Raw genomic sequence first — 18,258 nt, 5'->3', positions numbered from 1 at the left:
TGTTCTTACCATGAATTCAACAAGAAATCTTTATTGAATTTTAGCAGTTAGTGCTATCACACAGTTACAAAAAAATGACTTTTGCCCCAAAATGGGTTGACCAGGTGAGGGTGACACTTTAAGACTCATGTAACTTGACTTGCCTAAATCTAGGGTATATTGTACACACTCTGGTACTCTGTCCGGTAAGCACATTACACATTTTGAATATAATTAGGTATCTTATCACATCCATTTAGAAGTGCAACCAAAATAGTAATATTATCTCGAGAACCTGCTGCTAATGCAGTTTTTACAAGTTGTTTAGTAATGTAATGTGCTGCACTGTCATAGAATGTTGCCGAATTTATTTCTCCTTTGCTGGCAATTTGTGAATGTGATCCACGATTATTAGACAGATATGCTTTTGTATCATCGTCAAACTGTTTCAATTCTTTAGAACCTTGTTGACTGCCAGAGGCTGACTGGATTATCTGTGTGTGTTGTGAACATGTTCCATGATTATTAGACAGACAAGCTTTGGTATCAGCTTGTTTTACGTGATCCTCTAACTGCTGCACTTCTTCAGAACTCTCTTTGTTAGAGCCTGGCTGCATCCTGTTTTCATTTTGCGAATCTCTTCTGTTACATGAGCATAATTTATTATTATTTTGTTTCAGACTGCCTTCACGTTGATTCTGGAGGAAAGCTTCTTTATTAAAATACCATAATTGGATTCTGTCTTCTAAGTCATTAATATCCATTGAACTACATAAATAGTCTTTATAGGGAACTATTGAATACTGATATCTGTGCATAGAAATCTCTTCTCGCTGGGCATACATTTCCAAATAAGAGGTGAACATTCTTAGAGTTAATATAACCACTTCATTTTTATCCAGAACTTCCCAAAGCCCATTAGAAGCTAAAATAAGGAATTGACATGAATCATCTGTAGGGACAGATATGGTATGTGGTACAGGAATAACAGATTTTTTCAACTTTGGATCTCCATGATGTCCAAGGCCACGAGTAGCTCTGATGAGCCCTTCAACTAGTCCTTTTGGTTCATTTGTGCTGATGTTTCCACCATTCTGAAGTATACGGTCTCTTTCCTTTGAATTAGAAGTGCTGTGTTCTTGGGTAAGGCAGTAGCTTTTTCCATTTTTGCATAAGACTGCATGTATATTACCTAAAATAAAATAAGTACATTTTGCATTTCATAGTGCGACTGATTTTTTTTTTATTTTTTTTTAACTAAACACTATTAGGTTATTCACAGTAATGAGCCATTTTGACAGGTGAAATCTTCTATTGTCCCTTTCACTTAACTTTTGACACATTTGCATGCTGACATCCACCCTTATGCTGTTCTGCTGGTCACTGGTCTCACAAATCTTTGACTGAAGGAGTATCTGTACTTTCTAAAATGTCACTGTAGCATTCATTTTCAAAACTTTTGATGGGTTGTAATTGAAATTCAAAATATCAGGCTAAGAATGTAATATTGTGTAAATTCCAGCAGCTGATAATGAATTTCAAACATAGTTCAGTGCTTGCAGACAGTGTTGGCCTAAAGGCTTAAACACCTTTCTTAAGTAGCTATTTAAAATGTATACATTTTTTAAATCTTGTATAGTTCCGGAAAGAAAATAAACAGTTTAGCATTTCTTCTGGTTATTAGTTAGTCTTTCACAGTGTAGTCTGTAGTCTTTCACTAACATAGGGTCTAAATATTTAGTACTTGTGTCTTCTGTAAAGAAGAGAAACATACATTAATTTTTTACGACTTGGTTTTCATGTAAATTTATAATTTATGCCATGATCTGCCGTGGTGGTTGTAATCTAAGCAATGGGATAGCTGTAACTGATTATGCATAGTATGTATTGCCATTTACATTAAAATATTCTGCTTAGTTTTCCTGTCACCATGCTGTAGACAGAGTAGCTCCTCAATTACAGTGAATTGCTTATTTAAAAAGTTCATGCTTTTGCAAGATCCAAAAGACTTATGCTGGTATGATCTCTGAAATGGAAAATGCTTAAGTCTCAATACAAGGTACACATGGTAACACAGCGCAAATTAGGACATGCCAGCTATAACTGGCTGTTCTCTGGAATAAGGTAGTCTTAATTTTTTTCTGAAGTTGCATGATGAGCTGTTGTAACCTCATATGAAAGGCCATTAAATTGACTAATTCCATGCTATATCAACTAATTTGACAATAGCATTAATCTATTCTGAAGATTAAAAGTACAATGCCCCTCTGCAGCCTGAGGTGGAGAACCTTTGTCTGAGCCAGCAGGGGAAAGAAAATGCTTGGGTCCTTCTAAGAATGGCATTTCACCTTTGAGTGGGTTTAGGGAAGAGGGACTCCATAGTGGATTTCCTAAAGAATGCAGTGGAAGACCACTGACTGTGGCACAGCCAGAGGGTGGTGGGTCTTCCATTCTTTCCCCTGCCTGGAATGGCATACTGCATATGGCAGCAATGGTTCCTTCCCTCTTGTTTTGAGATAGAGTAGGATCAGGTTTCTGGACCTCAGAAGGAATTTTTCCCTTGCTGCTAGATTGGCCCTGGCAGGTTGAGTTTTTTCAGCTTTCCTGCTGCAGCCTAGGAAGACCCAGAAGTTAGGATAGGTGAGGCTGGGAGGTGTTTATCTAGTTACAGCTTGTTGGGTGTCTAGTGCAGGTATTTGGTCCTGCTTCCAATTATACACCAGAATTGGAAGCAGTATTAGGGGCGCGCATCCCCTAAAGAAGGGAATGGATACATTGTTTGGAGTTCCTGTTATCCTCAACCTACCTATAAAGGGAGGGAAAGGTTCCAGCAACCATGCCTAGGATCACGTTGAAAGTTTTTTGAGTAGCTCTTTCCCAGATGTCCTGTGTCCTCTGGCAGTGTCTGAGACAATTCTACTCTGAATAGTGTAAAAAAGGCATCCTCTTATACAACAGCGGTCCCTTTGTGGATTTGGAGACCTAGGTTCTTGCTTACGAGACCTAACTCTTTTTATTACTGTTTACTTTTTTTCTTATTAGCATTGCACAGCCAGTAGTGAGCTGGATTCTATTCTTTGTGTCAACAAAATTGTTTGCTAAATTGAAATCAATTACACCTATGCAAGTCCAATGAAGGCAGGTAAGAGTCCCACTCTGATGAACCAAAGGAAGTTTGCCAAACCAAGAATTGGGGCATGGAGTCCACAGATGTCCCCAAGAGCTGGGTGGCTGATTAACGTGGGGGAAATGAAAACAGTTTAGATGGTCCCCCAAAATCTACAATATTCTCTTTCCCTACTCCACAAATCTGCAGGCATCCCATTTCGGTTGCTCACCATATGCTCCAGAAACTCCAGTTCCCCTTTCATCAAGAAACACTGCATACACAATTCCTAAAACACTCCTTATAAAGCCTTTGTGTGCTGACCTCAGCAGTTACTGGGTGACTGCAAATGTGTGCATGGCCCAAATATATGTAAATAGAGAAAGTATGAGCATGGTGTTTTTGCACGTGCACACTAGAAGCACGTGATTTGGAATCAGACTATTAGCATGATTTGTTAATTGATTTCTAGGTGTGATATGTTAAATGAGGTTCCCTTAATTGGATACTTCCTCCCCTACCCTCTACCCCAGTGGTTTGCATGGGTGGGTTTTATGCTAAAGGAACCTTTCCTGTAACCAGCGGAGTTCTTGGTGATTGTATTAGACTGTACCATACTTATGGGGACACGAGTATGAGAAGCTTCTGGTGGCAGATCATTATATAATGCAGAGATGCTACATTGTATTAAAATTTAGTGATACTGAATGAGTTCTAGCATGATTTTTGCTAACCTCACAGTCCAGACCAACAATCTCTCTTTATTGCAGAAAAGGGTTGCTTCTGAGAATTATTACATGGTGGTTTTATGACCCAACTGTCTTGTTTTCAGTTTAGCCTTAAGAGACTACCACATTTTCTTGTCTGCTACTGTAAAATTGAATCTAGCACTCAGCACTCGTAAGATGATGCACCAGCTCTCCCTTGGAATGGGGGAGAGAGGAAGGGCAGGGGGAATCAAGCATCATCTTAACGGTGTATGAATCTAATGCATTTAAAACAAATGGTTCATTGGGTAGTTAGACTTCATTTTTATTCAATGTAATTGAATAAAATATCAAATGATGGATTGTGGGTTTTTTTAATCTTTTTTAAAAGATTGGCCCAAAGTACCTCAAACTAACTCCAAGCCCTATTTCATTACCTATGTTTGACCTGGACCATGTGGTTAATAGAGCCTAAGGTGAAGCTTGGGTTGGGAGTGGGGCATAGGGCAGAGCATTGTAGATATGAGGGGGCTGAAGAATCATCCCAAACTTGCTGAATTTGGACCATGTTACCATCCCATTGAACTATACAGGCTTTCCCTTACTACATGAAGTGACAGTCTGGAAAATGTTGGAACCTAACAGTAACCAATGACCCAAACAAATAGGTCTGAATGCAGTTCCCATTTCTCCCACATTAAGTGCAATTCATAGTCTCACAGCTGGTTTCCAAGTACTAGTGGGATAGGAGCAGTTAAAATGCTCATAATAATTGTACATGCTGATCTAACCAGCCATTGTCAGATACTTGTTTGGGGCAATGGAGAGTGATATCTTTAGATGTTCTTAATCAGAAGGCACTAGTGCTACAAAGTCTCAAAATGTAATGATCAGAGATTATTTCCATGCCAAAACAAAAGACACTTTTTTTGTTTCTATTTATCCTGGGTCTTTCTACTCAGCTGTAGAATTTGGCTTAGGCTGGGAATGGTCCTACTTTTGTTCTGTTTTGAGACCTGTGACACATCTGCAAAGCAGTTGAATACTTTGCTTCAAATCCCACAAGGACCTTGTGTACACTAGTGAATTTTACCCCCAAAATTCCCCAGGGAGATTTAATGAACAGAGATAATTAGTGAAAGCTAACAGCGCCTTGTTTAGAATAGGGCTACCACTGTGCATCTGAACTGTGGATAGCAGTAGTGAGAATTTATTGGTAATATTCCCTATTATAATTGTCAATGGACTTAATTGTGGCTATTGCAGCTATAGCCAGGCAAAAGCAGGATTCTATTGAAAACAGAATCAGATCTGAGCAGAGCTTCCACCTAAAATACTCCCAAAGGAGAAAAGAATCTGCATAAATTACCCTTCAACATTACATTTCAAGAGTAGCACTAGCTCTCCTCCCCCTGTAACAACAGAATAAAAGAGGAGGAGATTACTCTCAGTAGGCTTCCACACAGTACTATAAACAGCAGATCCTTGTCTACACCCATGCACCTGAGCTGCTACTAATGCCAATGTTTTGTTGGGGTGTGCGGGGGGTAACATTCCCTAGTGTAGACATTGTGTATGTGTCTCTACTTAAGTTTGACCCATACTTGGCTTAAGTTTTCACCAAAGTTAAAATGAATGAGACTTGGAGAAAGGGAAGACTTTGGATTTTTGTGCCATGTCCCACACTAAACCTTCAGTTTTCCTTCCTTAACTGTTTCTTCCACCTTTCTATGCTGGTCACTTTTCCTGCATCCCTCAAAGTCTTGTAATTATACCAGTGATCCTAAATGTTTGCTTAATTTACAGCTGTAAATCAAACATACTATCAGATATATGGATGAACTGTCTTATAGAATAAGCTTGATACTTATTATCTGACATTAGCATCCATTGCACAAGGTTTCATCTTGTACCCTCCAGAATGTCAAATAAAACCTCTTACCACTAAACTTGCCTTAGATTTTTTTTCCCCCATTGTAATTGGGAGAGGGGGGAGTGCACCAAAAAAACACCCAACACCCCCAGCCCCAAAAAACAACCATTCCATGTCAATAACTTACATACCAATGTTAGCAATATGCAGTATCCCGGGACTGCTTTCGGATGGATTTGCTGAATTATTGGTGTTTTCAAGCAGCATTGTCTCCTCTTGTTCCTTGATGCTCTTTTCATTACTGATCCTTTCCACTAAACAGGTAACAGCTGTACAGCTACTCCAGCGAACTTTGGAAACCTCATTCCTTCCAAGTCGTAAAAGTCTGTCCATTCTCCAAAAGGACTTTGCATATGCTTTGTGAATCCATTCATACATGTTTGGCTTGGTTGTCTTATCAGTGTCTGTTTTACCAGAGAAAACCTTTTCCTGATCCCTGTAATTTCCCTTGATTACTGTGACAAAAGAATCTAGGATCTGTTCCTCATTTCTACTCACTTTGTAAGAGGAATCAGTCTGAGACAGGTGATCAAGAAATAAAAGTGGAAGCTCTGCTGAAACTGTCTCAGCAGCAAACACACCATGATAGCCATCAAATAAGCCCAAAAAACACGTATCTGACCTATTTCCAAAATTATCTAGCACAATGAATGTATCTTCCATATCTGCTCGCCATGTTGAATTTTTGTCTTGGCAAATTGCTAGTGCTTTTATTAGAGAATTGCTTACTTTCTTGAGGTATCCAGAACTGTCAACAATATTATCAACATTAAAATATGAGGTGCCCTTTGATTTATTCTTAAGTAGCTCTAATGAACAATCAATCTTCTGTTTGTCTCTTTCAGTGTATTTAGAAAGGTTGATCAGTCTTGAAATTACTTTCTGTCGCTGAAGTAAAAGTTTGTTGGTGTCCGTTTCAATCCATGGACGATGATAACCCAGTAGAGCTAGGGCCTTGTGCTCTTTCTTATGATAAAAAAGTTGATGTGGGTCTATTGTTTGTTGACATATTGAACAAAGAACTGGAATATCCCCAGAACCTACTTTCCTGGGCCCAGAACCTACTTTCCTGGGCACAAAACCGTCCTTCTCAGCCTGATCTTCCTCATGTCTGTAGAGTTCAAAGTCAGCTGTTTTTGAGGTACTTTGTAAATTTGGTTCCCATGTCATTCTGCAAAAGGAGTTGAATTTTATTAAAATCCCCTTTTAATATCCAATACAACTACAATAATCTAGCCTTCATGCATGCCCTCTTTTAATCTCAAAATTATTAGCATTATTTTATATTCGTGTATATGTCCAAGAAGCTGGAAGATTTAAGCTGAATGCATGTGGTATATAAAATTACTAACTAAGGTTACAAAGCCAAGCACTCAAGTTAGGAAATGCCAGAATTCAGGGCACGGGCTGAACAGCACTCACACTGCATAAGCAGCTTATTCAGTGTTTTATTTTATCTTTGTCCAATGTATAAGGTCCCACTCCTTATTTACAGCACACTATTAAAACACTTCTCTGAATACAGAATTAATTTCTTCATGGGCTTTTGTATGGGTCTCATCACTTTTGTAGCTGAATGCTTCACGAACTTTATTTCCACAACACCCTGGTAATAGGGCACTATCCCCATTTTACAGATGTGGAAGAGAAGCACAGAGAAATCAAAGTAATTTTGGATGCCTAATTTGAGACTTCTTGCATCAAAGAAATATATGTAAATAGCACTTTCTTTGAGTGATTGCTTATGTGTATTCCACAATAGATGGGCGTGCTTGCCACATGCACTGGTGTCGGAAGTTTTTCCCCTAGCAGTACCCGTAGGGGAGCACCCCTATTGGCACCTCCATGGCGCGGTATAAGGGGAGCTGCTCGCTCCCCCCACCCTCAGTTCCTTCTTGCTGCCAGTGAAGATGCTTTGGAACTGCTTTGCTCCAGCTTTGCTGTAGCTTGTCCCCAGAGCTCTTGTTCGTTCAGTGTATGTGACCTGTAGTTAGTAGTTTAGTTTAGTTCAGGGGTCGTCAGCAACCTTTCAGAAGTGCTGTGCCGAGTCTTCATTTATTCACTCTAATTTAAGCTTTCGCATGCCAGTAATACATTTTAATGTTTTTAGAAGGTCTCTTTCTATAAGTCTATAATATATAACTAAACTATTGTTGTATGTAAAGTAAATTAGGTTTTTAAAATGTTTAAGAAGCTTCATTTAAAATTAAAATGCAGAGCTCCCCGGACCGGTGGCCAGGACCTGGGCAGTGTGAGTGCCATTGAAAATCAGCTCACGTGCTGCCTTCGGCACACGTGCCATAGGTTATCTACCCCTGGTTTAGTTAGTGCGCCCATGCCAGGGCATGCCCCTTGCCCCGGGTTTAAGTTGTGCAACACTTGTAGGTGATGGATGCCAGTGAGTCATCTGCACACAGGCTGTTTACGCTGTTTGGGTGAAACCCATCTCAGTGATAGCTGCAAGATTTGCAAGTTGTTCAAGCCTCGGACCGAGAGAGAGAGAGACATTAGGCTCCAGGCCATCCTGATGGAGTCAGCGTTGATCCTGACTTCAGTGCACCGCTCCGAGTCGGCACCGGGTACTGCAGTGTCGGTGTGCAGTGACCCCCTGTCACCATCTACTAGTCGGCACCGCTCCCTGTCCACGGGACATGCTAAGAAGGGTAAGAAGAGGCCTCCTCCGCCATGGCACCAGAGCAAGACCAGGGGAGAAGATAGACATGGGGTCGGCAACCTTTCAGAAGTGGTGTGCCAAGTCTTCATTTATTCACTCTAATTCAGTTTTGTGTGGATTTATACTAATTAGGATTGGATTGAGGTTGGGGATTTTTGTCAATTAGGTACTCCACATCAGTGGCCTTCAATTTATCTGTGCTGAAGTCAGAATGAAGGGATCCTGTCTATGAAAGGCTTTGGGTCTAGACCAGGGGTCGGCAACCTTTCAGAAGTGGAACGCAAGTATTTTGAGCCAAGGGGCATGAATATTTTTACACTCACCCTGCTCCTACCTCCCTGGTGGTCGAGTCGGTCAACCACAGGGAGCGGCAGGGCCAACCAGCCCCCACTCCAAAAAATAAAGATTCAAAGAAGCTGAATTCATTTGGCAGAAAAATCTATTCCTCCTCGAGCTTCCAGTTACGGGTGGCAAACAATCAGGCTCTCTCCTGGGCCAGTATGAGTTCAATCTGTGGGACTCTCTGCCCAAGTTCGAGGACTCCCTTCAGGAGCATGATAGGAAGGAGTTTGAAGCATTAGTGGAATAGGGTACAGTGGCTGCCAGGGAAACCCTGCGGGCAGCATCGGATGCAGCAGACATGGCTGCACGGTCCGCGGCCTCCACGGTGTCCTTGAGAAGGGCGTCATGGCTCCTGCTGTCTGGACTGTCCAGTGAGGCACAGACCTCCTTTCAGGACCTCCCGTTTGATGGCAAAGCTCTGTTTGCGGAACAGACGGACGTAAAACTGCATGGCCTGAAAGACTCCCACACTACGCTTATGGCTGTTGGCCTCTATGTTCCAGCTCTGGCTAGACCTAAGTTTAAGCTGCAGCAGGCTCCTGCCCAGGCCACCCACTCTAAATACGAGCCCCCTTATAAAAAGTCGTGGGACTATAAGAAATGCCTGCAGAGGCAGTGTTGGTCTGCCCCCCAGCCTGGGTCCTCCAAGGACAAACAGACAGGGAAACAGCAGTTTTGACTGTATGCCCGGGGGCGACCTATCAGTTCACATCAGGAATCCACCCTCAATAAAGCTTCCCTTCTCCAACCAGTTGTGTGCTTTCCTCCCGGAGTGGTCATGGCTGACCTCGGACCGATGGGTCCTCAGCACCATCCCCTGGGGCTACATCCTCCAGTTTACCTCTACCCCACCCATCCTCCCATTGCCCCTGGGGGACACCTCTCACGAGGCTCTGCTCAAGCAGGAGGTGAGGCAGCTCCTGGGCTTAGGAGCAGTGGAAGTGGTGCCAGTGGAGTTCAAACACAAGGGGTACTACTCCCGCTATTTCCTTATCCCGAAGGCCAAAGGGAGGGGCTCAGCCCATCCTGGACCCGCGAACCCTGAACCAGTACATGGTGAAGCTCAAGTTCCGCATGGTCTCTCTGGCCTCCATCATTCCCTCCCTGGATCCTGGGGACTGGTACACCGCTCTCGATCTGCAGGACGCGTACTTCCACATCCATATATTTGAGGGGCACAGGCACTTCCTCCGTTTCACTACCAATTTACGGTCCTCCCATTTGGCCTGCATCCACTGCCCCCGGGATATTTGCAAAGTGTATGTATGTGGTGGTGGCCTACTTCAGGCACTGTGGGGTCCAGATTTTCCCCTATCTGGACAACTGGCTGGTCAAGGGCAGCTCCTTCTGTCCACGTGCACCACTCTGGGCCTGTTGGTAAACAACACCAAGTCCACATTAGACCCAGTTCAATGCACAGAGTTTATTGGGGCAGTCCTGGACGCCATGTCAGCCAGAGCCTCCCTCCCACCGGATGGGTTCGAGACCCTAAAAGGGCTCATCGACACAGTCAGGAGGTTTCCAGTGACAACAGCCAGAGTGTGTCTCCAGCTCTTGGGTCACGTGTCGGTGTGCACTTTTGTGGTTTGTCACGCCAGACTCAGAATGAGGCCCCCCTAGCTCTGGTTGGCCTCGTGCTCTCCCAGGCCAGAGACATGATGGACAAGGTCCTCACTGTGCCAGAACCGGTGATCGCCTCCCTTCGATGGTGGTCCTCCCCAGGGAACATGCTCTGCAGGGTCCCGTTCAGAGGCAGGCCACTGTCGATGGAACTGGTGTCCGACGCATCAGACCTGGGGTGGGGAGCCCATGTGGGAGACGTTCAGACCCAAGGGCTGTGGTCAGCACAGGACCTGGCTCTCCACATAAACATCAAGGAGCTCAGGGTGGTCTGGCTGGTGTGTATGGCCTTCTGTTCACACCTGGAGGGCCATGTGGTCAGGGTTTTCATGGAAAACACAACCTCAATGTTTTACATCAACAGGCAATGCAGGGCCCTATCCTCTTCCCTCTGCCTGGAAGCCCTCAAGCTGTGAGACTTCTGTAGAGCTCATGACATTTGCCTACAGGCCTACTACCTACTGGGTGCCCAGAATTCGTGGGCAGATCACTTGATCAGGGACTTCTCCTCTCAGCACGAGTGGTCTCTTCACCCATAGGTGGTGCACAGACTTTTCCAACAGTGGGGAACTCCCCAGGTGGACCTATTTGTGACTTAACAGAACCATCGCTGTCCCCAGTTCTGATCCAGGTGGGCTGGGATGGGGCGCTATCTCTGATGCCTTCCTCCTATCCTGGTCAGGCCAGTTGCTCTCTGCCTTCCCCCCATTCCTGCTGATCGGCAAGGTCCTGAAAAAGATAAAGACGGACAGGGCCCGGGTCCTCCTGATTGCCCTGGTGTGGCCGAGGCAGTATTGATATGAGACCCTCACGAGCCTTGTGGTTGCTCCACCATGGCTGTTACTGTCTCGCTTGGACCTGATCTTCCAGGACCAGGGCCGCCTTCTCCACCCCAACTTAGCAGCACTCCACCCACAGCGTGGCTGCTCAATGGTTAGGCTGGGAGGAAAGGACCTACTTGGAAGGGGTTCACTGTGTCCTCTTGGAAAGCAGGTGACCCTCCACACACTGAGCCTACTTGGCAAAGTGGTCTCGGTTTTCCCGATGGGCAGTTGAGTGGGGCATCTCCCCCATGGCAGCACCGATCCAGCTCATTTTGGACTACCTCCTTCACCTTAGAGCCCAGGGCTTGGCGCCCTCATCTGTCAAGGTACACTTGGCGGCCATATCGGCCTTCCACCCGCCGGTGCAGGTGCACATGGTATTCTCCCATGCCATGACTGGCCGGTTCCTTAAGGGATTGAATCGTCTCTTCCCATACGTTAGGCCGCCGGTCCCACAGTGGGACCTGAACTTGGTGCTGGCCCAGCTGACGGGTCCCCTGTTTGAGCCGCTAGCTACGTGCTCCTGGTCGCACCTCTCATGGAAGGTAGCCTTCCTGGTAGCGATCATGTCAGCTAGGTGGGTCTCAGAACTCAGGGCCCTGACCTTTGAGCCCCCATACACAGTGTTCCATAAGGATAAGGTCCAGCTCCGCCCACATCCTTCATTCCTCCTGAAGGTGGTCTCCACCTACCATATGGGTCAGGATATTTTCCGTCTGGTCCTCTGCCCCAAGCCCCATGCGTCCAGTGAGAAGTGCCGCCTCCACATGCTGGATGTGAGACGGGCTCTGGCTTTTTACCTGGAGCAGACTAAGCCATTCAGGAAGTCTTCGCAGCTGTTCATCGCCTTGGCTGAATGCATGAGGGGTCGGTCAATCTCCACTCAGTGGTTCTCCAACTGGATCACCTCATGCATCCGTACCTGTTATGACCTGGTGGGAATCCCTCCGCTGTCAATTGTGAGGGCACACTCAACTCGAGTGCAGGCCTCGTCGGCTGCCTTTTTGGCCCATGTTCCCATCCAGGACACTTGCAGGGCTGCCACGTGGTCTTCAGTTCATACTTTCACCTCGCACTATGCGATCATCTCCCAGACCAGGGATGACGCCGGGTTCAGCAGGGCTGTGCTCTGTCCCGAGAATTTTTGAACTCCTACCCACCTCCAACAGATATCGCTTGGAATCACCTATTGTGGAATACACATGAGCAATCACTCAAAGAAGAAAAGACAGTTACCTTTCCATAACTGGTGTTCTTCGAGATGTGTTGCTCATGTCTATTCCACATCCTACTCTCCTTCCCCTCTGTTGGAGTTGTCTGGCAAGAAGGAACTGAGGATGAGGGGCGGAGTGCACAGCGCCCCTTATACCGCGCCATGGAGGCGCCACTTCAAGGGTCGCTAGGGGCGCTCCCCTACGGGTACTGCTAGGGGAAAAACTTTGGACACCGGTGCACGTGGCGAGCACGCACACCTATTGTGGAATAGACATGAGCAACACATCTCGAAGAACACCAGTTATGGAAAAGGTAACTGTCTTTTATATGTTCAAAATGCATCTCCTATTGACAATAATTTTAGCTGTAAAAACTCAGCCCTAAGGTCTCAAGTGGAAAAATAGTATGTGTTTATGTAATTAAGACTACCATAACGCATATGCACAAAGGGACTGAATTAACATTGCACAGGCGACCTTAATTCTGGCCTTTTCCTAACTTTTGAGTGTTTGACTTTGCAACCTTATGTTCTTTAATATAGTTTTTTTGTGTGTAATTTCCTAGCTTTTAAAAAAAGCAAACTGAAAAAACAACACTGCCATGCTATGGCTTCATATTGACCCCTTCATGGCTCATAAGCAGGGTTGCAACCTTTAGATCCACAGCACAGACCTCTGTCACTTGAGCTAAGGGAACAACTGATACTAATAGGAGGTTGTCACCCTCTGTGTGAAGCAGCACTAGAAGGGGATGAGATGCATGCTTTTCCAGTGGATTTCACAGATATTTGCTGACAACAGAGGAATGGTGGGACTCTGAGATCTTGGGTTCCATTTCAGTTTCTGCAGGGCAGTATTCTCTAGTAGGCATAGATCCTTCTGACCCTGTGCCTCCCAAACCTAACCCCTTTTGCTGGTCCTTTCTCTCCCTGTCTCTAAATTCCTTGTCCAAGTCTCTACTCTCCATGCTCCTTGTCCCACTCTCCAATCCCCCAGACTCCCCATCCAAGTCCCAATCTTTCCCCAACCCTGTCTCCCAGTTTCCCATCTAAGCAACTTGTTCTAGTCCCCACCTGGCTGTTTGTCCAATCCCAGTCTTCCCCCACACTGGCTCCATGTCTCCTTGCCCAGCCAGTCCCAATTTCCCCATATCCCTGGCTCCTCATATGATCCCAGTCTCTTCCCACTCTTAGCTCCCAGTGAATGCCCTTGCTGAGCCAGTCCCAGTATCATCCTTCCCCCTCCCCCCTGCCACCACCACCAATTCCTTATTTTAGTCTGCTCTTTCCATCCCATCTCAGCCCCAGGTCCAGCTCTTGTCCTCTCTTCATTTCAGTCCTACTCCTCCACGCTGCCTGTGGACCAGCAGGGGAAACACTGAAATCACAGGAGAGAGAGTTTCCCTGTTCTCAGCAATTAGGCCTGACACTCCCGGAGCAGCAAGTGCAGAGAAAGTCTTGTTCAACCACTGCAGCTCCAGCATGTACCATGCTCAGTGCAGATGGAATTGTCAGGGAATTTAGCTATCAACCACTAATAAAGTCTCTATGGAGCATGTGTGAACTGAGATTTTTCCAGGGCCTTATAACGTGACATATTTGGGAGGATTTGCCTAGGGGTGGCATAAAGCACACAACTGGCACCAGGATGAAACCCTCAGCCAAATTCCTAATCCCTGCTTTAGAGCATGGGGGCATAAGAGTGTCTCAGTTATAATTTGTTTAATGTGGGCAAAACAATGTGTTTTCCCTAGTCTTATTCTTGGAAACAAACAAAAATTAAAAATAAATAAATTAAAATAAAATTAAATCAGTCTGAAGCATGGAAAAAATCCACTCAAACAGTTAAAGCTGTAAGTGAAAAGAAGGTTTTATAATGGGAAGTGTCAGACAACCTTATCAATAGGTGGCACTACCAGCTCTGTTTATAATATGTAGTGGCTAAGAAATCATGCAGATGATATTATGAAGCACATAAACTCTCTCCTGTGCTTATATTACTGTAATGTGATATGATATGTATAAAAATCACAACTCCGTGTATAGCATTGCCTCAATCTATTTATCTAGAGTAACTAGTGTGTGTACATAGGTCCTCAGATACGACAATGATAGGTATAGTATAAGAACCTAGAAGTGTTGTGTGTGGCACAGCTACCTACAGTATACAGCATTCTATCTAGCAAATACACATATGTGCTGTGTTTGTATGTATGAGTACATATGTATAAATATGAGAGAGAAATTAGTGTTTGTTATAGGTAAGACTGCAAAATAGTTTTCACTATAACTTCTAGTCACAGACAAAATTTCCCAATATACTCTTGCAATACAGTGAGGAGAGACCCACTAGCAAGGCACTGTCTTTGTCAACATTTTCTTACTCCCTAATGCAGGTCTTCCCTGCTGTAGGAATTCTTCCCCAAAGTGCCTTTCTTGGGGCTGGCCCTTTAAATGTGGTAGAGCCAAGCAGCTGCAGGCCTAAGGTGTCTGCTTGGCGATTAGCACTGCTGCCTGTAGTTCCCGGTTGCCGAGCTGGTAATTATCCTACTTGGTTTCTGAAAGACAGGGATATTTTCTGATGGCAGTGGGTTGGTCAAACAAAATTCCTTCCATTGATTTTTTTTAGTCAAAGGAGAGTTAAAAAAATATTTTTGCTATTGTAAAAAGCCTGTGATATGTTTAAGATGCCTTATTGAACCTAATGCCTAATTAGTTTGAGGCAGGAAAAATCATTTAAAGAGTTATACGTGGACTCCCCCCTTCTGTGGTCAGTAGCATCTGCTACAATACTAGCATCAGTAGCATCTGCTACAATACTAGCAAACCCTTATTAAAACCATTGTAACACCATAGTGTGTATTCTCCCTGCCCAGACAGGTAGCTATTGCTCTCAAGCTGCAGGGGCTATTTGTATGAGGGAGGTGATGTCTTGCTGAAATACGTACAGCAAGAGTCTCTTAAAATGCTGTACTGCCTTAACAATGCAGATGAAATAATTGCACACGTAACCCCTGTTTGCTGGAAGTGGTACTCTGTCCCCCTCTGGTGGTGGCTAGGCCCCTTATAGATTCATAAGCCTGCTACAGTCTTGGCCGGTGGTTCTCCACCCACGGCCCAATCAGCACAGCTCGATCCATGTGACATCCTCAGGGCCATACAGGTAGTATATATATTGTGTGGATGCAGTGCACGTAGCGGCATATGTGGCTCACAATGGTTAATTGGCTGAGAATCACTGGCCTCGGCTAATAGAGAGGTGTCTTTTAGCTCATGCACAAGCAGCTCATGCATTTAGCTCCAGAATTCCCAGGTTTGATCCCCGCTGCCGACACCCATGTGAGGCTCAGCAATACACACACATGAAAAAAAGGTTGCAGATTCTGTGATTATGGTGCTCTCTGCATGGTTTTGTTGCATTCTGCATATTTTAAATTTTGAACTGAAGGATCAAAAAAGTGGTGGCATCAAAAAGGCCTGATGTAAGTGGGTGCATCTCCAGACTAAAGAGGGGGTAGAGTTTTTACAGTCTTGGTTCTGCACAAAAGTTGTCTGGTTTAACTAAAATCAGTTTTTAAATTAATTTACTTAAATCAGTGCTTTCCCACTGGTGGACACTCTTAGGGTTTGTCTACACAGGAAAATTGTACTAATTACACTGGTATAATTAAACGAGGATAGTTATACTGGTATAAATCCTCGTGTGGACACTCTTATACCAGAATAAGTGTCCACATGGCACTGGTAGGTGTTATAACATCTTTATGATGTATGAAGATTGACTCATTTTTTCCCCTGCTTGTTTTTTCCACATCAGAGATATAAGGTCTTGACTTCCCTATTTCTGCTAGAGGACGGGAGAACTGCAGGGAAATAGTGACATCACAATATACTGAAACTGAGTCACTGCTTTCTGAGCCCTAAATTGAGTGGGAGAGGAATGAGAAGACTTAAGGTTCCAGCCTATTGCGATATCCCTGTACAACTCCAGTAAGAAAAAGGAAGCCAAGACTTGGTACTGCTGAGAAAAGCTGAGAAAAACCACACCTTAAATGCTGAGAAAAACCACACCTTAAATGGTGAGAAAAAAATATCAGGTCACCTTATTAAAGAGCAGTAAAAGGGCACCAAAAATATAATATTTGCTAAGCAGTTTGCATCTGAGAGCCTATGCATTAAATCTTTGTTAAAATGTTATTACTATAAAATGTAGGCTACTTGGCTTCTGTCGGACTACTCATATGAGCAAAGCTACTTACACATGTATGTGTTGCAGGCTATCAGGCCAAAGGATTGTGGGCCACAGGCTAATATTGCACAATGCACCACAGTCTCAGTAAATATTTTAGTTCTGGGCATTGATTTACTGCTATTGCACTCTGAGCTGGTCAATATTAGTCTGTATCTGCTACTGCTACAGTCTGGCTATAATGCAGTCTAGTGAGGTGACATTTGAATCGCATGGTTTTTAATTTGTGTACCTGCCACTAATTAAACTGAGCATCAAAAATCTGATGTGTAATGAAAAGTAAAATGTAAAAATATTACCATTGTGTAACCATTAAGAATACAGTATCCAAATGAAAGAGCTATGTAAACATCTTTCCTTACCCACATCATTCCTCTCCCTTCTCCAGGATGTGCTCCTTCCTCATGTACCTATCATGGCCATCACCTCAACTGTAAACTCTTTGGAGGCACAGGACCTTCTTCCTTGAGCTTTCTCTGAAACCCCTTCTGTAGGTGTGGGCACTACAAGGTAATCACTACTACAAATATTAATAAGATAGATGCAGGTAAGGTGGTTGGCTGACTTACCTTTGCAGTCTAGCATATATAGGAGGAGGAGGAGAAGGAAAAGATGATGTGTCTCTGAGGTCATAGTCTCCCTGAAAATGTCATCACAATATCAGCCAACAACATATTTTTCATCCTCCCAAGGCCCCAGTGTGGGAAGTTCTCCCTGAACAAGGATCATCCATACCCCGCATTGTTTTTATCTCCTTCCCTTCCCTCTTGTCTCCCTCTCTCCTCCCTTCTTTCTCAATCATCCCTTCCTTCTCTATCCCCCATTTCTTCCCCAAGCTTGCTTGTCCCTATCTGTCCCTCCTTGCCAATGGTGTGGAAATGCTGCACATGCTATCTCTATGCTATCAGGTCTTCTCCTCTCCTTCTGACTTGTGCTCTGTTCTTTCGGCATGTAATACATGGACAGGTTGGAGGTGGATCAAAAGGGAATTGCTTGCACTAGAGAATGTTGATGTTCCCACTACCATTACAACCTTCTAGCAGGCATTTCACACACCTGGCAGCCACACAAATGCTTCCAATGGGAACTAGTATTCGCAGCATCCCAGGTACAGCTCTTCCTCTGAGCATTGAAAAGCTCTGTGTTTCCCTGCTCCACCGTAGTGCCAGTGTAGACCACAAGGGCAGGCATAGTGGCTGCAGTGGTGCAATTGGTCCCTTAGTGCAATTCCACAGTGCTCTGGCCCTACCCCTCAGTGACAGCTCTGACTGCCCAGAGCATGGCTCTGTCACTTGTCAAGATATCCTCTTATCAGCTGCATGCAGGCCCAAGAGCACTCAAGGCAATATTTATCTGGTCTCAGTGCTACCCAGCCCCTTATCTCAAAACCCCAACTCCAAAAGCAGCATTGAAGACCCACAAGTTTACTGTAAAATAAAAAGTATATGCGCTGTATTGAATACTTCTAAAACCTATATAAAAACTCTACCTGAAAGACAAAACTCCCTTGTTAGTCAGCATAGCAACCACATCATAAACCTTCTACCAGGGCACTTACATCATTGGGGGGTGGACTCAGAGACTATGCACAACCTCAAAGCATCTAAAAAA

At 44.3% G+C, this 18,258-nt stretch overlaps 2 protein-coding genes across 5 annotated transcripts in view; one reads left to right on the top strand and one right to left on the bottom strand.

The window, feature by feature from the left end:
- Positions 1-137: 137 nt before the first annotated feature.
- Positions 138-17,287, bottom strand: PP2D1 (protein phosphatase 2C like domain containing 1). 4 transcript variants are annotated; one of them, XM_045004993.1, is made up of 3 exons: positions 17,217-17,287; positions 5,857-6,896; positions 138-1,171 (listed from the first exon to the last, which is right to left on the bottom strand). In XM_045004993.1, the coding sequence occupies exons 2-3, from the start codon at positions 6,893-6,895 to the stop codon at positions 195-197; spliced, it is 2,016 nt and encodes a 671-aa protein (XP_044860928.1). In that variant the 5' UTR covers position 6,896; positions 17,217-17,287; the 3' UTR covers positions 138-194. The 4 variants fall into 4 exon arrangements, with proteins under 4 accessions (XP_044860928.1, XP_044860930.1, XP_044860927.1 ...); XM_045004995.1 differs by lacking the exon at positions 17,217-17,287 and adding an exon at positions 17,010-17,206; XM_045004992.1 differs by lacking the exon at positions 17,217-17,287 and adding an exon at positions 17,014-17,206.
- Positions 16,332-18,258, top strand: part of KAT2B (lysine acetyltransferase 2B) — an 81,614-nt gene continuing 79,687 nt past the window's right edge. Inside the window, exons 1-2 of the mRNA XM_045004985.1 lie at positions 16,332-16,477; positions 17,036-17,157. The gene's annotated coding sequence lies outside the window, so the exon portion shown is untranslated. The remainder of the gene's footprint in view (positions 16,478-17,035; positions 17,158-18,258) is intronic.

Source organism: Mauremys mutica, chromosome 2, assembly GCF_020497125.1.
Source record: "Mauremys mutica isolate MM-2020 ecotype Southern chromosome 2, ASM2049712v1, whole genome shotgun sequence".
Taxonomy (NCBI): domain Eukaryota; kingdom Metazoa; phylum Chordata; order Testudines; family Geoemydidae; genus Mauremys; species Mauremys mutica.
This window is presented reverse-complemented; position numbering and strand designations above follow the sequence as displayed.

Excerpts from the sequence above, each read along its gene's own strand:
- PP2D1 (XM_045004992.1), bottom strand. Across the intron at positions 1,172-5,856 it reads ACTGCATATTGCTAACATTG|GTAATATACATGCAGTCTTA; the intron begins GTATGTAAGTTA and ends ATTTTATTTTAG.